Source organism: Schistocerca cancellata, chromosome 3 (assembly GCF_023864275.1).
Source record: "Schistocerca cancellata isolate TAMUIC-IGC-003103 chromosome 3, iqSchCanc2.1, whole genome shotgun sequence".
NCBI classification, from domain to species: Eukaryota; Metazoa; Arthropoda; class Insecta; order Orthoptera; family Acrididae; genus Schistocerca; species Schistocerca cancellata.
The window spans coordinates 855,328,446-855,345,329 of record NC_064628.1 but is presented as its reverse complement, the minus strand read 5'-3'; the positions used below and the strand labels follow the sequence as shown (position 1 = coordinate 855,345,329).

Here is a 16,884-nt window from a genome sequence, read left to right as displayed (position 1 = left end):
GTCTGTACCAATAAAGATCTTTTGTTCATTTACCCTGTTCCTGGTAAAAAAATCATAATAAAAATAATAAAATAAAACAAAATTAAATCAAAAAGCTACTTTGAGGGAGTGGTTCAGAGACGGGAGGGCGGAGACATCGCGGCCAGGCCTCGGGTTCCGTCCCCTGCCCGCCTTGTCTCCACCTATTCATAACTGAACACTCTTAAAAAAAAAAAAAGTGGTCAGCGTGACGGATTGCCGTCCTACGGGCCCGGGTTCGATTCCCGGCGAGGTCGGGGATTTTCTCCGCTCAGGGACTCGGTGTTGTGTTTTCTTCATCATCATTTCATCCCCATCGGGAGCGCAGGTCGCCCAATGTGGCGTCGAATGTAACAAGACCTGCACCAAGGCGGCCAATGACCCCAAATGCTCATTTCCACTACATATTATATGTGTACCCTCTAGGCACCGAAACGAAAGCAAACAAAAACCCCAAAAGTACAAAAACATCTACCAGTACATTTCTCAAACATCGAAGTAAATCTGTTAGGCTATACCGAACAAACAGTAATGTACGATTTCTGAAACTGAAGGGTAAATTGCTGCTACAAATCCTACCACTCAACCGTTAACCGGAAGCTTTCCAAGTAAGAACTATACTGGCGCCGTCGCCACATGAAAGGTGATTGAGTGAAAACTTTTAATTGTCGTTGTCTTATGTCGTGAGTTAGCACCACATGGGGTCGATCAAATTTCGTTCGTGCACATCACATTCCCAGCTTTGATTGCCCATCGGGTAAGCTACCTAGAGACAGAAGAATTCGTCCAACAAGTAAGAAGATATTTTCTTCGTTTTATATCCTTCGGATAACTAGCATTAATGCGTTCTGTATGTGTGTTAGGTATGTCGGAGTATACAAGCTGACGTCATGAGCAATGTAATGCAAAGTTTGATTGTTAAATTTCTCGTTACAAAACCACTCTTTCCTTAACTCATGATGTATCTAAATTTCAGTTTTTTATTTTTACTTTAGGTGTCAAATAATATCGATTTTGGAGACGGATTATAGATTACTATAATGCGATAAATAACCGGCAGATCTATTAAGCACTAAATGAGCTTCTTTGACCACAAAACGGGACAGGAATTCTACCATATATTCACACAACGAAAGAACAGTGTTCTACTAATACCCGTTAATGAACTGTAGTTTACGAAATGCACTGACAGAAAAAAAAATCGCAACACCAAGGAGTTATGAGACACAGATGAACTTTGGTTTCTGTTTCTGCATCTGTAGATGATGTCAATTCACATTTCGCACTAGTTTCAGAATAGTGGCGTTAATAGTGCCGCTACGAGGATGCAAATCAGGTTTGCTTTAAATTCACGCTGTAACGGTGATGAGCGTTAGTTATCTGTGACATTGGACTAGGCGGGTTAATACACTACTGGCCATTAAAATTGCTACACCACGAAGATGACGTGCTACAGACGCGAAATTTAACCGACAGGAACAAGATTCTGTGATATGCAAACGATTAGCTTTTCAGAGCATTCACACAAGGTTGGCGCCGGTAGCGACACCTTCAACGCGCTGACATGAGTAAAGTTTCCAGTCGCTTTCTCATACACAAACAGCAGTTGACTAGTGTTGCCTGGTGAAACGTTGTTGTGATGCCTCATGTAAGGAGGAGAAATGCGTACCATCACGTTTCCGCCTTTGGTAAAGGTCGCATTGTAGCCTATCGCGATTGCGGTTTATCGTATCGCGACATTGATGCTCGCGTTGGTCGAGATCCAATGACCGATGGGTTCAGGAGGGTAATACGGAACGCCGTGCTGGATCCCTACGTCCTCGTATCACTAGCAGTCGAGATGACAGGCATCTTATCCGCATGGCTGTAACGGATCTTGCAGCCACGTCTCGATCCCTGAGTCAACAGATTGGGACGTCTGCAAGACAACAACCATCTGCACGAACAGTTCGATGACGTTTGCAGCACCATGGACCTTCAACTCGGAGACCATGGCTGCGGTTACCCTTGACGCTGCATCAGAGACAGGAGCGCCTGAGATGGTGTACTCAACGACGAACCTGGGTGCACGAATGGCAAAACGGCATTTTTTCGGATGAATCCAGGTTCTGTTTACAGCATCATGATGCTCGCATCCGTGTTTGCCGACATCGCGGTGAACGCACTTTGGAAGCGTGTATTTGTCATCGCCATACTGGCGTATCACCCGGCGTGATGGCATGGGGTGCCATTGGTTACACGTCTCCGTCACCTCTTGTTCGCATTGACGGCACTTTGAACAGTGCACGTTACATTTCAGGTGTGTTACGAGTCGTGGCTCTACCCTTCATTCGATCCCTGCGAAACCCTACATTTCAGCAGGATAATGCACGACCGCATGTTGCAGGTCCTGTACGGGCCTTTCTGGATACAGAAAATGTTCGACTGCTTCCCTGGCCAGCACATTCTCCAGATCTCTCACCAATTGAAAACGTCTGGTAAATGGTGGCCGAGCAACTGTCTCATCACTTTAGGCCAGTCACCACTCTTGATGAACTATGGTGAAGCTGCATGGACAGCTGTACCTGTACACGCTATCCAAGTTCAGTTTGACTCAATGCCCAAGCGTATCAAGGCCTTTATTACGGCCAGAGGTGGTTGTTCTGGGTACTGATTTCTCAGGATCTATGCACCCAAAGTGCGTGAAAATGTAATCACATGTCAGTTCTAGTATAATATATTTGTCCAATGAATACCCGTTTATCATCTGCATTTCTGCTTGGTGTAGCAATTTTAATGGCCAGTAGTGTAATATAGATTTGTGAGACAGATTATAGATTACTATAATGCGATAAATAACCGGCAGATCTATTAAGCACTAAATGAGCTGCTTCAACCACAAAACATGACAGGAATTCCACCATATATTCACACACGGAAGAACAGTGTTCTACTAATACCCATTAATGATCCGTAGTTTATGAAATACACTGAAAGAAAAAAAATGGAAACACGAAGAAGGAGTTATGCGACACAGAACAAGTGCAACAGGCATAGAGCACTATCCCACAGGCTGAAATCTGGCACCTGTAAAACATAATGCATGTCCTTTGCATACAACATTCTGGCGGTTACAACGGTCGTTAATGCATCAGCATTTCACGTTTGAATGAGCTGCCTCGCGTGTGCGTTAACCTGTGATCCTGCAGTGTTAATCACTCAAAAATGCCCCGTAGACTAATGTATTCCCGATATTTCATTATTGTCAAACACAATACGATGTTTTAGGATGGCAAAGGCATAAAGGAAATGGCGATGGAGAATCGTCACTTACTCATGTACTGAAACATGCGTGATCCCAACATCACTTCTGCCACGCACTAGCTTACTGGGACTCGGAGTGTGAGTGGAGGAGTTGGGTGAGGGGAGCATGTGTCTGGTGAGATGAAGCTTGTCTGCGACCGTTTAGAAATATGTAGAAGTCGGTATCTAAAAGAAATTTCCCAAATATATATGTAGCTGTTGTATTCGCAATAATCATTGGTTCAAATGGCTTTGAGCACTATGGGACTTAACTTCTGAGGTCATCAGTCCCCTAGAACTTAGAACTACTTAAACCTAACTAACCCTAGGACATCACTCACATGCATGCGCGAGGCAGGATTCGAACCTGCGACCGTAGCGGTCGCGCGGTTCCAGACTGTAGCGCCTAGAACCGCTCGGCCATCTCGGCCGGCTAAGCCAGTTTTGGGCCGAAATTCGTGCTACCTCCAGTAGATTAAGGGCCCTGAATTAACCAGAAATTCGAACTGCACAAAATTATTCTTTACTTTCGCGGATTTTAGTTCTATGTATTGAGCTATGCTACAGATGAAGAATTTTCAGGCAAAGGCCATGTGATTCGCTGAATGCCAGGTTTTAGGTGAAGTCTGGTAAATTCGATATCCCTGTAACCAACAGAAATTTCACATACATGTGAGTTTTCGTTATAATTAGAAGTTTTACTCCCGTCATTTGATCTATCACATTGATCAAAAATGTTTAAGTGAAGGTCACATGACTGACTGGAGGCAACAATTTACGCTAAATCCAGTTGATTCAAAATGCATGAAACAAATAAATATTCGATAGCCATGCTAGTATTCATTACACTCAGCACTTCAAGATCCGTAATTGTGCTGGGTCACAGATCAATAACCGTTAAATGGTGGCCACATGATCGACTGAGGACCAGTCTTTCGTCATTCTGTCACAAAGACAGCTCCATCAAACTCTGTGAAACCACACTAGGTAGAACACACTACTCATGAATAACACACCACAAATACACCTGCTCATGACGAAACGTGGCAAGCCACTCTCTCACTTAAATGACTCTGTCGGTGAGATTAACAGTCATATTTTAGGTCATCATCTCCATCTTTTCCAATACTACGTTTGGTATGTGTGGGTTACGAACTGTTTACATGCGGACATTTTGAGCAGAATGTTCTTATAACTGCATGTGTAGCCTGTAGAGGGCTTGCACTAGAGGGGTGGTAGTGGTGACGATGCATAACAGGGAGAAAGATGGATTATGGGGCACGAATGTTGTGTCCCGCGACATTGTTCCCACTTAGGGTAAGAGGAGGAGAGCGCCAGTTTGCAAAACGTTTTACCTGGGCCAGGTAACATTCCGTCGTGAAGGCAGCCAATGGTGGAAAGCGGGTGAGGAAGCCATTTAAGGGAGACTGCTGTAATCTGAGGTTTAGCACAAACGGTGGGGCGGTTATAAAACTACAAGCATTGTCAGGTTAGAAGCTGGGACGATACGATCAGAGCGTCTGGTGCACATGTTTAGTGCAGGCAAGACTGTAACTCTCCTGACACCAGGAAGTCGCCAGGTTCTTTTAGAGAGCGACAAAAATAATACACTCCTGGAAATTGAAATAAGAACACCGTGAATTAATTGTCCCAGGAAGGGGAAACTTTATTGACACATTCCTGGGGTCAGATACATCACATGATCACACTGACAGAACCACAAGCACATAGACACAGGCAACAGAGCATGCACAATGTCGGCACTAGTACAGTGTATATCCACCTTTCGCAGCAATGCAGGCTGCTATTCTCCCATGGAGACGATCGTAGAGATGCTGGATGTAGTCCTGTGGAACGGCTTGCCATGCCATTTCCACCTGGCGCCTCAGTTGGACCAGCTTTCGTGCTGGACGTGCAGACCGCGTGAGACGACGCTTCATCCAGTCCCAAACATGCTCAATGGGGGACAGATCCGGAGATCTTGCTGGCCAGGGTAGTTGACTTACACCTTCTAGAGCACGTTGGGTGGCACGGGATACATGCGGACGTGCATTGTCCTGTTGGAACAGCAAGTTCCCTTGCCGGTCTAGGAATGGTAGAACGATGGGTTCGATGACGGTTTGGATGTACCGTGCACTATTCAGTGTCCCCTCGACGATCACCAGTGGTGTACGACCAGTGTAGGAGACCGCTCCCCACACCATGATGCCGGGTGTTGGCCCTGTGTGCCTCAGTCGTATGCAGTCCTGATTGTGGCGCTCACCTGCACGGCGCCAAACACGCATACGACCATCATTGGCACTAAGGCAGAAGCGACTCTCATCGCTGAAGACGACACGTCCCTCCATTCACGCCTGTCGCGACACCACTGGAGGCGGGCTGCACGATGTTGGGGCGTGAGCGGAAGACGGCCTAACGGTGTGCGGAACCGTAGCCCAGCTTCATGGAGACGGTTGCGAATGGTCCTCGCCGATACCCCAGGAGCAACAGTGTCCCTAATTTGCTGGGAAGTGGCGGTGCGGTCCCCTACGGCACTGCGTAGGATCCTACGGTCTTGGCGTGCATCCGTGCGTCGCTGCGGTCCGGTCCCAGGTCGACGGGCACGTGCACCTTCCGCCGACCACTGGCGACAACATCGATGTACTGTGGAGACCTCACGCCCCACGTGTTGAGCAATTCGGCGGTACGTCCACCCGGCCTCCCGCATGCCCACTATACGCCCTCGCTCAAAGTCCGTCAACTGCACATACGGTTCACGTCCACGCTGTCGCGGCATGCTACCAGTGTTAAAGACTGCGATGGAGCTCCGTATGCCACGGCAAACTGGCTGACACTGACGGCGGCGGTGCACAAATGCTGCGCAGCTAGCGCCATTCGACGGCCAACACCGCGGTTCCTGGTGTGTCCGCTGTGCCGTGCGTGTGATCATTGCTTGTACAGCCCTCTCGCAGTGTCCGGAGCAAGTATGGTGGGTCTGACACACCGGTGTCAATGTGTTCTTTTTTCCATTTCCAGGAGTGTATATACAGGGTGGTACCTTGATCGTGACTGGACCAAATATCTCACGAAATAAGCATCAAACGAAAAAACTACGAAGATCGAAACTCGTCTAGCTTGAAGGGGGAAACCAGATGGCGCTATGCTTGGCCCGCTAGATGGCGCTTCCATAGGTCAAACGGATGTCAACTGCGTTTTTCTTCAATAGGAACCACCATTTTTATTACATATTCGTGTCGTATGTAAAGAAATATCACTTTTTTCGCTTTGTGATAGATGGCGCTGTAATAGTCACAAACGTATAAGTACCTGGTATCACGTAACATTCCGCCAGTGCGGTCGGTATTTGCTTCGTGATACATTACCCGTGTTGAAATGGACCGTTTAACAATTGCGGAAAAGGTCGATATCGTGTTGATGTATGGCTATTGTGATCAAAATGCCCAACGGGCGTGTGCTATGTGTGCTGCTCGGTATAGTGGACGACATCATCCAAGTGTCCGGAACGTTCGCCGGATAGTTACGTTATTTAAGAAATAGGAAGTCTTCAGCCACATGTGAAACGTCAGCCACGACCTGCAACAAATGATGATGCCCAACTAGGTGTTTTAGCTGCTATCGCGGCTAATCCGCACATCAATAGCAGACAAACTGCGTGAGAATCAGGAATCTCAAAAACGTCGGTGATGAGAATGCTACATCAACATCGATTGCACTCGTACCATATTTCTGTGCACCAGAAATTGCATGGCGACGACTTTGAATGTCGTGTACAGTACTGTACTGGGCACAATAGACATTACGGGTCGATGACAGATTTTTTGCACGCGTTCTATTTAGCGACGAAGCGTCATTCACCAACAGCGGAAACGTAAACCGGCATAATATGCACTATTGGTCAACGGAAAATCCACGATGGCTGCGACAAGTGGAACATCAGCGACCTTGGCGCGTTAATGTATGGTGCGGCATTATGGGAGGAAGAATGATGGACCCCCATTTTATCGATGGCAATCTAAATGGTGCAATGTATGCTTATTTCCTACGTAATGTTTACCGATGTTACTACAAGATGTTTCACAGCATGACAGAATGGCGATGTACTTCTAACATGATGGATGTCCGGCACATAGCTCGCGTGCGGTTGAAGCGGTATTGAGTAGCATATTTCATGACAGGTGGATTGGTCGTCGAAGCACCATACCAATGCCCGTACGTTCACCGGATGTGAAGTCCCCGGATTTCTTTCTGTGGGGAAGCTTGAAGGATATTTGCTATCGTGATCCACCGACAACGCCTGACAACTTGCGTCAGAGCGTTGTCAGTGCATGTGCGAACATTAGAGAAGGCGCACTCCTCGCTGTTGAGAGGAATGTCGTTACTCGTATTGCCAAATGCATTGAGGTTGACGGACATCATTTTGGGCATTTATTGCATTAATGTGGTATTTACAGATAATCACGCTGTAACAGCATGCGTTCTCAGAAATGATAAGTTCACAAAGGTACATGTATCACATTGGAACAATCGAAATAAAATGTTCAAACGTACCTACGTTCTGTATTTTAATTTAAGAAACCTACCTGTTACCAACTGTTCGTCTAAAATTGTGAGCCATATGTTTGTGAATATTACAGCGCCATCTATCACAAAGCGAAAAAAGTGGTCCAACTAAAACATTCATATTTCTTTACGTACTACACGAATATGTAATAAAAGATGGGGTTTCCTATTTTAAAAAACGCAGTTGTTATCCGTTTGACCTATGGAAGCGCCATCTAGCGGGCCAACCATAGCGCCATCTTGTTTCTCCCTTCAAGTTAGACAAGTTTCGTTCTTTGTAGTTTTTTCGTTTGACGCTTATTTTGTGAGATATTTGGCCCGGTCGCCATCAATGGACCACCCTGTACATATGTTACACAGGCACGACTGTCTGGAAATCTTAACAGTCTTCCTTCAGAAGGTGGAAATGGTCCGCCTGGAAAGATTAGATCTCTTCGTAAGTGAGGGACTGCGGTTCCATTTAGGTACACCTTTTCTACCCAATCATGGCCATGCTTACTGTGAGAACGACGCCTCCCTATTCTGAAATCTTCTTTTTTTGAGACAGGATATGCAAAGCAGAGGCTTCCTCTCCCAGTGTGGGAACCCTGGTACTGCGTCTGTATTGGCCACAAGGACAGCAGAACAATCAATAGGGGAGACTCAATGAGTGGATGACAGTTCGATTTGTTTGTACAACGTGGAGGCGAGTTTTTCCAGCTAATTCATCTCCTGTACGAGGCTTGGTGGAAGGTATTTATGATTCTTGGGTGTCTTCGTCTTCTGGTCCGCCCCTGGTGGAGAACTTCAGGTCTTTTCCTAGTGGGTGAGACTTGTGTTCTGCAACTTGTGGTGGACTAAGAGCCAGTGGCAGTTCCCAACTGAACCGACAGTGAAACTGCATATCATCTCAGACATATCGTGTATCACGAGGGTGACCTTATTCGTCCTTAGTCGGTCATCTGACGTTCGACAATTCCAGCACGCGCCATCGTGCCTGAGAGTCAAATTGGCTGGCCAGAGAAGCGAACGGGTGCATCTCACACTGCAGTCTGCCTGGATTTCAGAGCTCTGATAGGGAAGTTTTCCGCGTTAAAATAATGAGAACGCCAGTCAGCCTAGTTTGCAAATTTAGGTGGACGCGTCAGAACATTACAGCTGCCGCCGCGCACCGTTCTTCGCCCAGAGCGCGCACTTTTCTGTTGGCGTCTGAATCAAGGTGAAAGGGTAAAGTATCGCTGTACTGGCGAACAGCTGTTAAACGATATTCACAGCTCCCTACGTTCCGTGAACAGTAGTTCGTGGTATACCTGGTCGTAGTTGACTCCATTTGTATAGAATTTGGCCTCAGAGTGGATTCATGTAAACGAAGCCTCATTGCGTTCATGGGAGAACTTGTATAGTTTCCACCCCAATGAATGATTGGCCAATCAAGCACCACTCCTTTCCTGATTTATGTCTGTCATTTTATTTTTTGTAAATTGTATAAGGATGTAGAAAAACTTGTCATTATTTTCGTAAACTTAAAAACGCCACTGTTCTCATTCATACTCCCGCAGGGATTCACTGTTTTTATTTTGTTTTGGTGATACATGGCTACACCAGCAATTCAGAATGCAATCGTACAAAATTAGTAATCTTGTGGAACAGGTGCGTGTTTTCCTTTTCTTCAAAGTTAGACTATTTAGACTCGCGTTTGACGCTTTGCGTTGTATCTCAGCTATTTGTAGTATGCTGCAGTCATTTTATTTCAGTGCATGTACTGTTTGTGTCATCTATTTTGCTTTTAATTGTGTCTTGTCTGTAACTTCTGCGTCATTTCTTGCCCGATGTTGCGCCGCTGGTAATAGCATTGTGCAAGTTTATGTGGTGCATATTTGTTTATAGGGATGTGTAAGACATTTTAGAGTAGGTTTTATTTCATTGGCTTGGGCATAAATCTGCATTATTTGGAAAAGGACTGACTATAGTTGTGGCGCGTGATGCATTTGAGTCGGAAGCTTGCGGAAGCAGCAATTGATTTGAATGTTTACGAGAAGCGAAGCTCGTGTGTGTGTGAGAAAGTTTGCACACCGTTGTCGTCCAAAATGGAACACAAGCCAGTCATTGATGCAGAACGAGGTAGGAGGGTGGATGAAGTTCATTTAAATCACTCTCTAAACAGGGCGCAAATGTAAAATGCAGAACACTCCCCTGATGAGGGTTCAGTTCATTGAGGAAATGAAAGTGAAAACGATGCCGAGGTGGCAGGTAAAGCATGTTGTTTAAAACCGAAAAGTCAGGGAAAGTAACAGTCCGATTTCGCAGGCAATGTGCCATAGAGCAGTTTAGTCGCAAGCGTCTAGTTCTGGGGCGTTACTGGAAGTTCACAATTAGAATCCATCATTCAATTTATGCAAGAGGCAGAGAAAAGATGACAGAAAAGGGAAGAAAGAGAGGTCTTGCAATGATACTTTAACATTGTACTCCTGAGAGCACAAGTTTAATGGATTCCTTAATAACATGAAGCGGAGCCGGCCGCTATGGCCAAGCGGTTCTAGGCGCTTCAGTCCGGAACCGTGCGTCTGCTACGGTCGCAGTTTCGCATCCTTCCTTGGGCATGGGTGTGTGTGATGTCCTTAGGTTAGTTAGGTTTAAGTAGTTCTAAATCTAGGGGACTGATGACCTCAGATGTTAAGTCTCATAGTGCTCAGAGCCATTTGAACCATAAAGCAGACAACTCAAAGCTACAATCAACACGTGATTTTACGCAAGAAAGTTAGGAATAATAAAGCACCTTTAAACATTTCCCTAACATCCTCAAGATAAACAAATAAGCAAGTAAGTGAATAATCTATCTAAAACGTCAAATTAAAACAACAAAATATATTTGTTCATAATACCAGAGGAAAGCTTAATCGAAAGCGTCCTTACCTTACGAAGCCCTGTGAAGCAGTAACTTGCAGGTCCTCTGCCTGAGAGCATCCAGTCTGTGTGCGGCGGAGAGAGTTGGTCCCTGTGACCATTCATCTGAGCCACGTAAAAATAGACGCTCACCCAGGTGACTGATCATCCTCTCTTGTTTCAGCACTGCCCATCTACAAGTTAAGTAGGGACTACCATTTCATCACTCTGTAAGAGTTCTGGTAATAGCGGGGACAAATTCACAACAGTCGAATGTAATCACTCAACTGGTAAAGTTAGAAACTAAACGGACTGTGCAAGGGAAAATAAGTAAACGCAGAAGGTATTTTCAGCTCTGGGTGTTCCTGTGGTAGCGTGAAACAGCAGAAAGACTATTGGCTCTGAGCACTAAGGGACTTAACATCTAAGGTCATCAGTCCCCTAGAACTTAGAACTACTTCAACATAACTAACCTAAGGACATAACACACATCCATGCCCGAGGCAGGATCCGAACATGCGACCGTAGCGGTCGCGCGGTTCCAGACTGAAGCGCCTAGAACCGCTCGGCCACACCGGCCGGCGCAGAAAGACTAGACGCTGTCCACATGTTAAGGTGCCAGGTGCACTTAATACTAACGTAACGTGCTCTGTTACTCCAGTTGAGATGTTTCATATAGTTACTGACCGAATTTAAAAGAAAATGCTGTCATAATCTGCTAGTTATGGGGTACAATATTATGTGTTAAATCCTGCTTACTCGTCAAATATGGCGGTGCCTATGAAAACTGCTTTCTCGGTTCGCTGGACAACAATTCAAGCAAATCGTATTAATGAATAACATTACAAAATGAAATGATTACAGTACTTAACTTGGTGTTGACCAGATGTGTCGAAAAAAAAGGGCGACAGACAAAATAAACAATGTCGTTCAGTATATACGGGGTGTTCAAACAGTCTCTCCGCAGTGCCGTATGATTGTTAGCCGCGCGTTCCATATGCCGCAGTGAATATACCGAAATAAAACTCAGTGAAATACAAGTTATTAATTTATTGAATATTCATTTTTACTTAGAAATTTTCACATTAAATGTTGAAAGTGTCCCCCCTCCCCTCCTGTCGCTGAATACACAATTCAATGCGTCTAATGATGTTTCCAAACACAAGCTGTAACATTTCTTCTGTAACAGAAGCAAAGAAAGTGGATATTGTAGTTTTCAGTTCATCGATGGATTTCGGACGGTTTTTAGAGACAGTTGCTTTCGCTGCACCCCAGAAGAAAAAGTCAGATCGTGTTAGGTCAGGCGGTCGTGGAGGCCAATGTCCCTGTGAAATTATGCGATCACCAAAAACGTCAGCAAGCAGTGACACTGAAACGCGAGCTAAACTTAAACCTTAAACGTTCACGTCAACACGTAACGACACACACCAACGATACTGCTGACGCTGGCTGAGATAAGCGAAGCAGTGGAATGTTGGGAGAGTCCAGTAGAAGGGAAGTAACTCAGGCAGGCGAACAATCATACGGTACGCGCGGCTAACAATCATACGGTACGACAGAGAGACATTTTGAACACCCCGTACAATTCCTAAGTCGCTGGTGTTGAAGTGCCTAATCTTGATGCTGCTGTAGAAGTGGGCCACGGCTTGTCAGCGTGGCGCTTATGTTCTCTTTGCGTAGAGGCCACTTTTGTAGCTTTTGTCGCCCTGGAGAGGGGTCGGTCAGCGTGCAGTTGGCTGACGTCTTCTTCACAACCCTCTCTGCTCTCTCGTTTCCAAATGGCGTGCCAGCGCTTGGCTTTACGCCATAGCATTATGTTAAAGTTCGACGCAGTAAGAGGAGTATTACTGTTAGAAGCTGTGTACATGAAGTAGCGTAACACACGGCGTGCAAATTACCTAGGTTATATCCATCCAGTATATGAGAATCAGGGCACCTAGGCACTTCCAGCCAAGTTTACACGTATTTCCAAAGCTACTGGAAACTTGTAATCGCTCACAACCCCCAGAAAATAACGAACTGAAACAAGAGGTAGTGCTTTGAGTGTCGTGGCATGCCAGGCTCTCGCCAACCCACCACCAGATAATATCGAGTTCATTCTGGAAAATGTGCTGGACAGGGATGCTGTCGACCACCTCCTGTTTGAGGCTAGTTCAGGACAGGACAGGACAGTCAGTAAGCTATCTTGTGTTATCTTGTCCTCTATGACAGAGCACTCCCACCAACCTAACATACGACCTAATTATGCCCCTGCTGTCCGTAGTACCCGGTAAGTTAACCAGGGGTGATCAAGTTGTGCACCCCATGACAGTCCACAAAATAACACCTCTCACGACATTGGTGAAATCAGTCTAGCAATGTTCATTTTCCTTGGAACCTCAACACATGGATGTGTCCAACAAGCTATTCACAGAACTGGGACTTGTCTGAGAAAACGACATTAAACCGCTTCTGCGTCCAATGTCATCACTGAGTGCATCTCTGCTGGCACGTCTGTGCTGATGCTTCAAGGGAAGCTGCTACAATGGTCGCAGTGCTGAGAATATGCGGCACTTCACATGTCACTGCACTGTCCATGTGGATACCTGACTAGTTCCAAACAAAGTTCCTGACTTAAGATATATGATGTGGCTGTACGATGCTGCACCTCTGAGTGAACAACACTTCTGTCCTCTCAGGCGCTAGTCGCGTGGGCTATTGAGATCCTGCACAGCGTTGTGCATGGTCCTGCTGAACACATAAATGAGATATTCGCGTGACAATTGTAAGACCCCGACCAATGCGAGCAGAAACATTGTTGTTCCGCTGCTGTCATATAGACAGGTGCAGATGGACAACCTCTTTGCACGAACACAATAACCATTCACATGCTGTGTCTTAATAAGAAATCCGTTGGGTAATCTTTCTCTATATACAGAATATAGATAGCGCTACTCATATACACTATTTTGCACTGAAATGCTAATCATTTGCATATCCAAGAATTTAGCACACTTCTTGATCGATTTGTGTTTGTTGCAAGGGTCCTCCAAGGTGTTGCTGTTTTACTGAATAGCAGTGTATTTTAGAATGCTCCTTTAAAAAACTTAACGAAAAAGTGTTTTTCTGTTTAAAGCTTTCTAATAGTTGTCTTTGCTTTTCAGTGACTGAACATGGCACTTTGATCGCCTTTCTGATGTAATCATTTCCAAGGCTGAATATCATCGTACAGCACATGACTTGTAGAAGTTTTTTCCCTTCATACAAAAAAACGGAGTTCGAATTTTACTGATATCACTGAGAAGAGAATGTAGCTACCTTCCTCGAACAGGTGGTAGGTACACTTATCTAAGGGAGGGGAATCATCAGTGTTATCAATTTTTTGATCCGTTTTTCACTGCAACTTGTCTCTCTCAATCAAGGATATATCGTATGGTGTCTGGTCTGAACCACGAAAATAATATCTCCGTCTACTCATTCCTCTCTTTTTTTTGTATGTTAAGCTTACACGTGCACACAAGCTTTCATTGTTCAGAGCTGATGTATTTGGCGGAAATGCAGCTAATGCTACTTCCTCAGGAATGAAATACCGTATTGTAACAAGCTGCTTTGTTGTGTGGAGAGTGCAGAGAAATTTGGTGGTGCTAGTCTACTGTGAAATTGGAAATCGTAAGTGTTTCTAACACTTCTCACTTTCTAACACCTATACCATTTTTCAATCACGTGAACATTGATATCCATCCGGTTATGACTGTGCTGAAACTACACTCCTGGAAATGGAAAAAAGAACACATTGACACCGGTGTGTCAGACCCACCATACTTGCTCCGGACACTGCGAGAGGGCTGTACAAGCAATGATCACACGCACGGCACAGCGGACACACCAGGAACCGCGGTGTTGGCCGTCGAATGGCGCTAGCTGCGCAGCATTTGTGCACCGCCGCCGTCAGTGTCAGCCAGTTTGCCGTGGCATACGGAGCTCCATCGCAGTCTTTAACACTGGTAGCATGCCGCGACAGCGTGGACGTGAACCGTATGTGCAGTTGACGGACTTTGAGCGAGGGCGTATAGAGGGCATGCGGGAGGCCGACTGGAGGTACCGCCGAATTGCTCAACACGTGGGGCGTGAGGTCTCCACAGTACTTCGATGTTGTCGCCAGTGGTCGGCGGAAGGTGCACGTGCCCGTCGACCTAGGACCGGACCGCAGCGACGCACGGATGCACGCCAAGACCGTAGGATCCTACGCAGTGCCGTAGGGGACCGCACCGCCACTTCCCAGCAAATTAGGGACACTGTTGCTCCTGGGGTATCGGCGAGGACCATTCGCAACCGTCTCCATGAAGCTGGGCTACGGTCCCGCACACCGTTGGGCCGTCTTCCGCTCACGCCCTAACATCGTGCAGCCCGCCTCCAGTGGTGTCGCGACAGGCGTCAATGGAGGGACGAATGGAGACGTGTCGTCTTCAGCGATGAGAGTCGCTTCTGCCTTGGTGCCAATGATGGTCGTATGCGTGTTTGGCGCCGTGCAGGTGAGCGCCACAATCAGGACTGCATACGACCGAGGCACACAGGACCAACACCCGGCATCATGGTGTGGGGAGCGATCTCCTACACTGGCCGTACACCACTGGTGATCGTCGAGGGGACACTGAATAGTGCACGGTACATCCAAACCGTCATCGAACCCATCGTTCTACCATTCCTAGACCGACAAGGGAACTTGCTGTTCCAACAGGACAATGCACGTCCGCATGTATCCCGTGCCACCCAACGTGCTCTAGAAGGTGTAAGTCAACTACCCTGGCCAGCAAGATCTCCGGATCTGTCCCCCATTGAGCATGTTTGGGACTGGATGAAGCGTCGTCTCACGCAGTCTGCACGTCCAGCACGAACGCTGGTCCAACTGAGGCGCCAGGTGGAAATGGCATGGCAAGCCGTTCCACAGGACTACATCCAGCATCTCTACGATCGTCTACATGGGAGAATAGCAGCCTGCATTGCTGCGAAAGGTGGATATACATTGTACTAGTGCCGACATTGTGCATGCTCTGTTGCCTGTGTCTATGTGCCTGTGGTTCTGTCAGTGTGATCATGTGATGTATCTGACCCCAGGAATGTGTCAATAAAGTTTCCCCTTCTTGGGACAATGAATTCACGGTGTTCTTATTTCAATTTTCAGGAGTGTAGCTCGAACTACATTGAAATAGCCAGTAAGAAGACTTTAATATAGAAACTTCCTGGTAGATTAACAGTTTGTGCCACGTTGGGATTCCAGCCTGGGACCCCTATGTTTTGTAGGCAAGTGCTCCACCAACTCACCTACCAGAACACGCCTCACGATCCAACCCCTCAGGTTAGCCTCCGCCAGTGCCTCGTCTCGGGTGGCTCAGCTGTTAGAGCACTCGCTCGCAAAACGCGAGGCTGCCAGATTCGAGTCTCGGTCAGGCACAGAGTTCTAGTCAGCCGTGAAGTTCTACAGCAGCTCCCATACCGCTGCAGGGTGAAAATTTCTTTCTGGCTGTGTCAGTAGCGTTGACAGCTACATGATACAGTGAAGTGGTTTCAAAATGCCAGATGTGAATAGCGACCTAAACGATAATTTTTGTCCTAACACATCACGTGTCGTATAATGTCATTTTCATCTCCAAATGTTGTTCTTCGTTATTTATTTCTGTATTTTCCATGCTCCACCGTCCTATGTCTCATGTCGTGCACCATCTGTTACAGGGAGGCTCGGTGGACCGTAGGCTGCCGTTCGCCATCTTGTCAGCGATGCACCTGCTGGGAGCGCTGTCGGTGTCGTTCCTGCCGGAAACTGCGCTGCATAGGCTGCCGGAGTCTCTGCAGGACGCCGCCGAGTTTGGCAGAGGGCGTCCCTACTGGAGCTGGAGACTCATCGCCCCGCCGTCATACGTTCAGGGACAATAGGCGCCCTCAGTTACGGTCCAGTCTCCCATTTTGTCTTACACACTTCAAACTGAAGAACAACTTGTCTACTGAAGTGGGAAAAAAGCTTTAACTCTAGTATTGTACATATTGTAAATTGTCGCACGAAGTACGCACCAGGGTCGCAGTAACCCTTAATGATTTGGAGGTGAAATGCTTGAAAATATAATATTTTGTAATGAAATTGTGCTCTGACTTACTGAACTCATTTTATTTTACCTCTCTCATGTACTT

General features: G+C 46.4%; 1 protein-coding gene across 1 annotated transcript in view; it reads left to right on the top strand.

The window, feature by feature from the left end:
- Window positions 1–16,632, top strand: part of LOC126176609 (solute carrier family 22 member 7-like) — a 726,639-nt gene extending 710,007 nt beyond the window's left edge. Inside the window, exon 9 of the mRNA XM_049923769.1 lies at window positions 16,432–16,632. Coding sequence (XP_049779726.1) covers window positions 16,432–16,632 — 201 coding nt within the window. The remainder of the gene's footprint in view (window positions 1–16,431) is intronic.
- The last annotated feature ends 252 nt before the right edge of the window (window positions 16,633–16,884 follow it).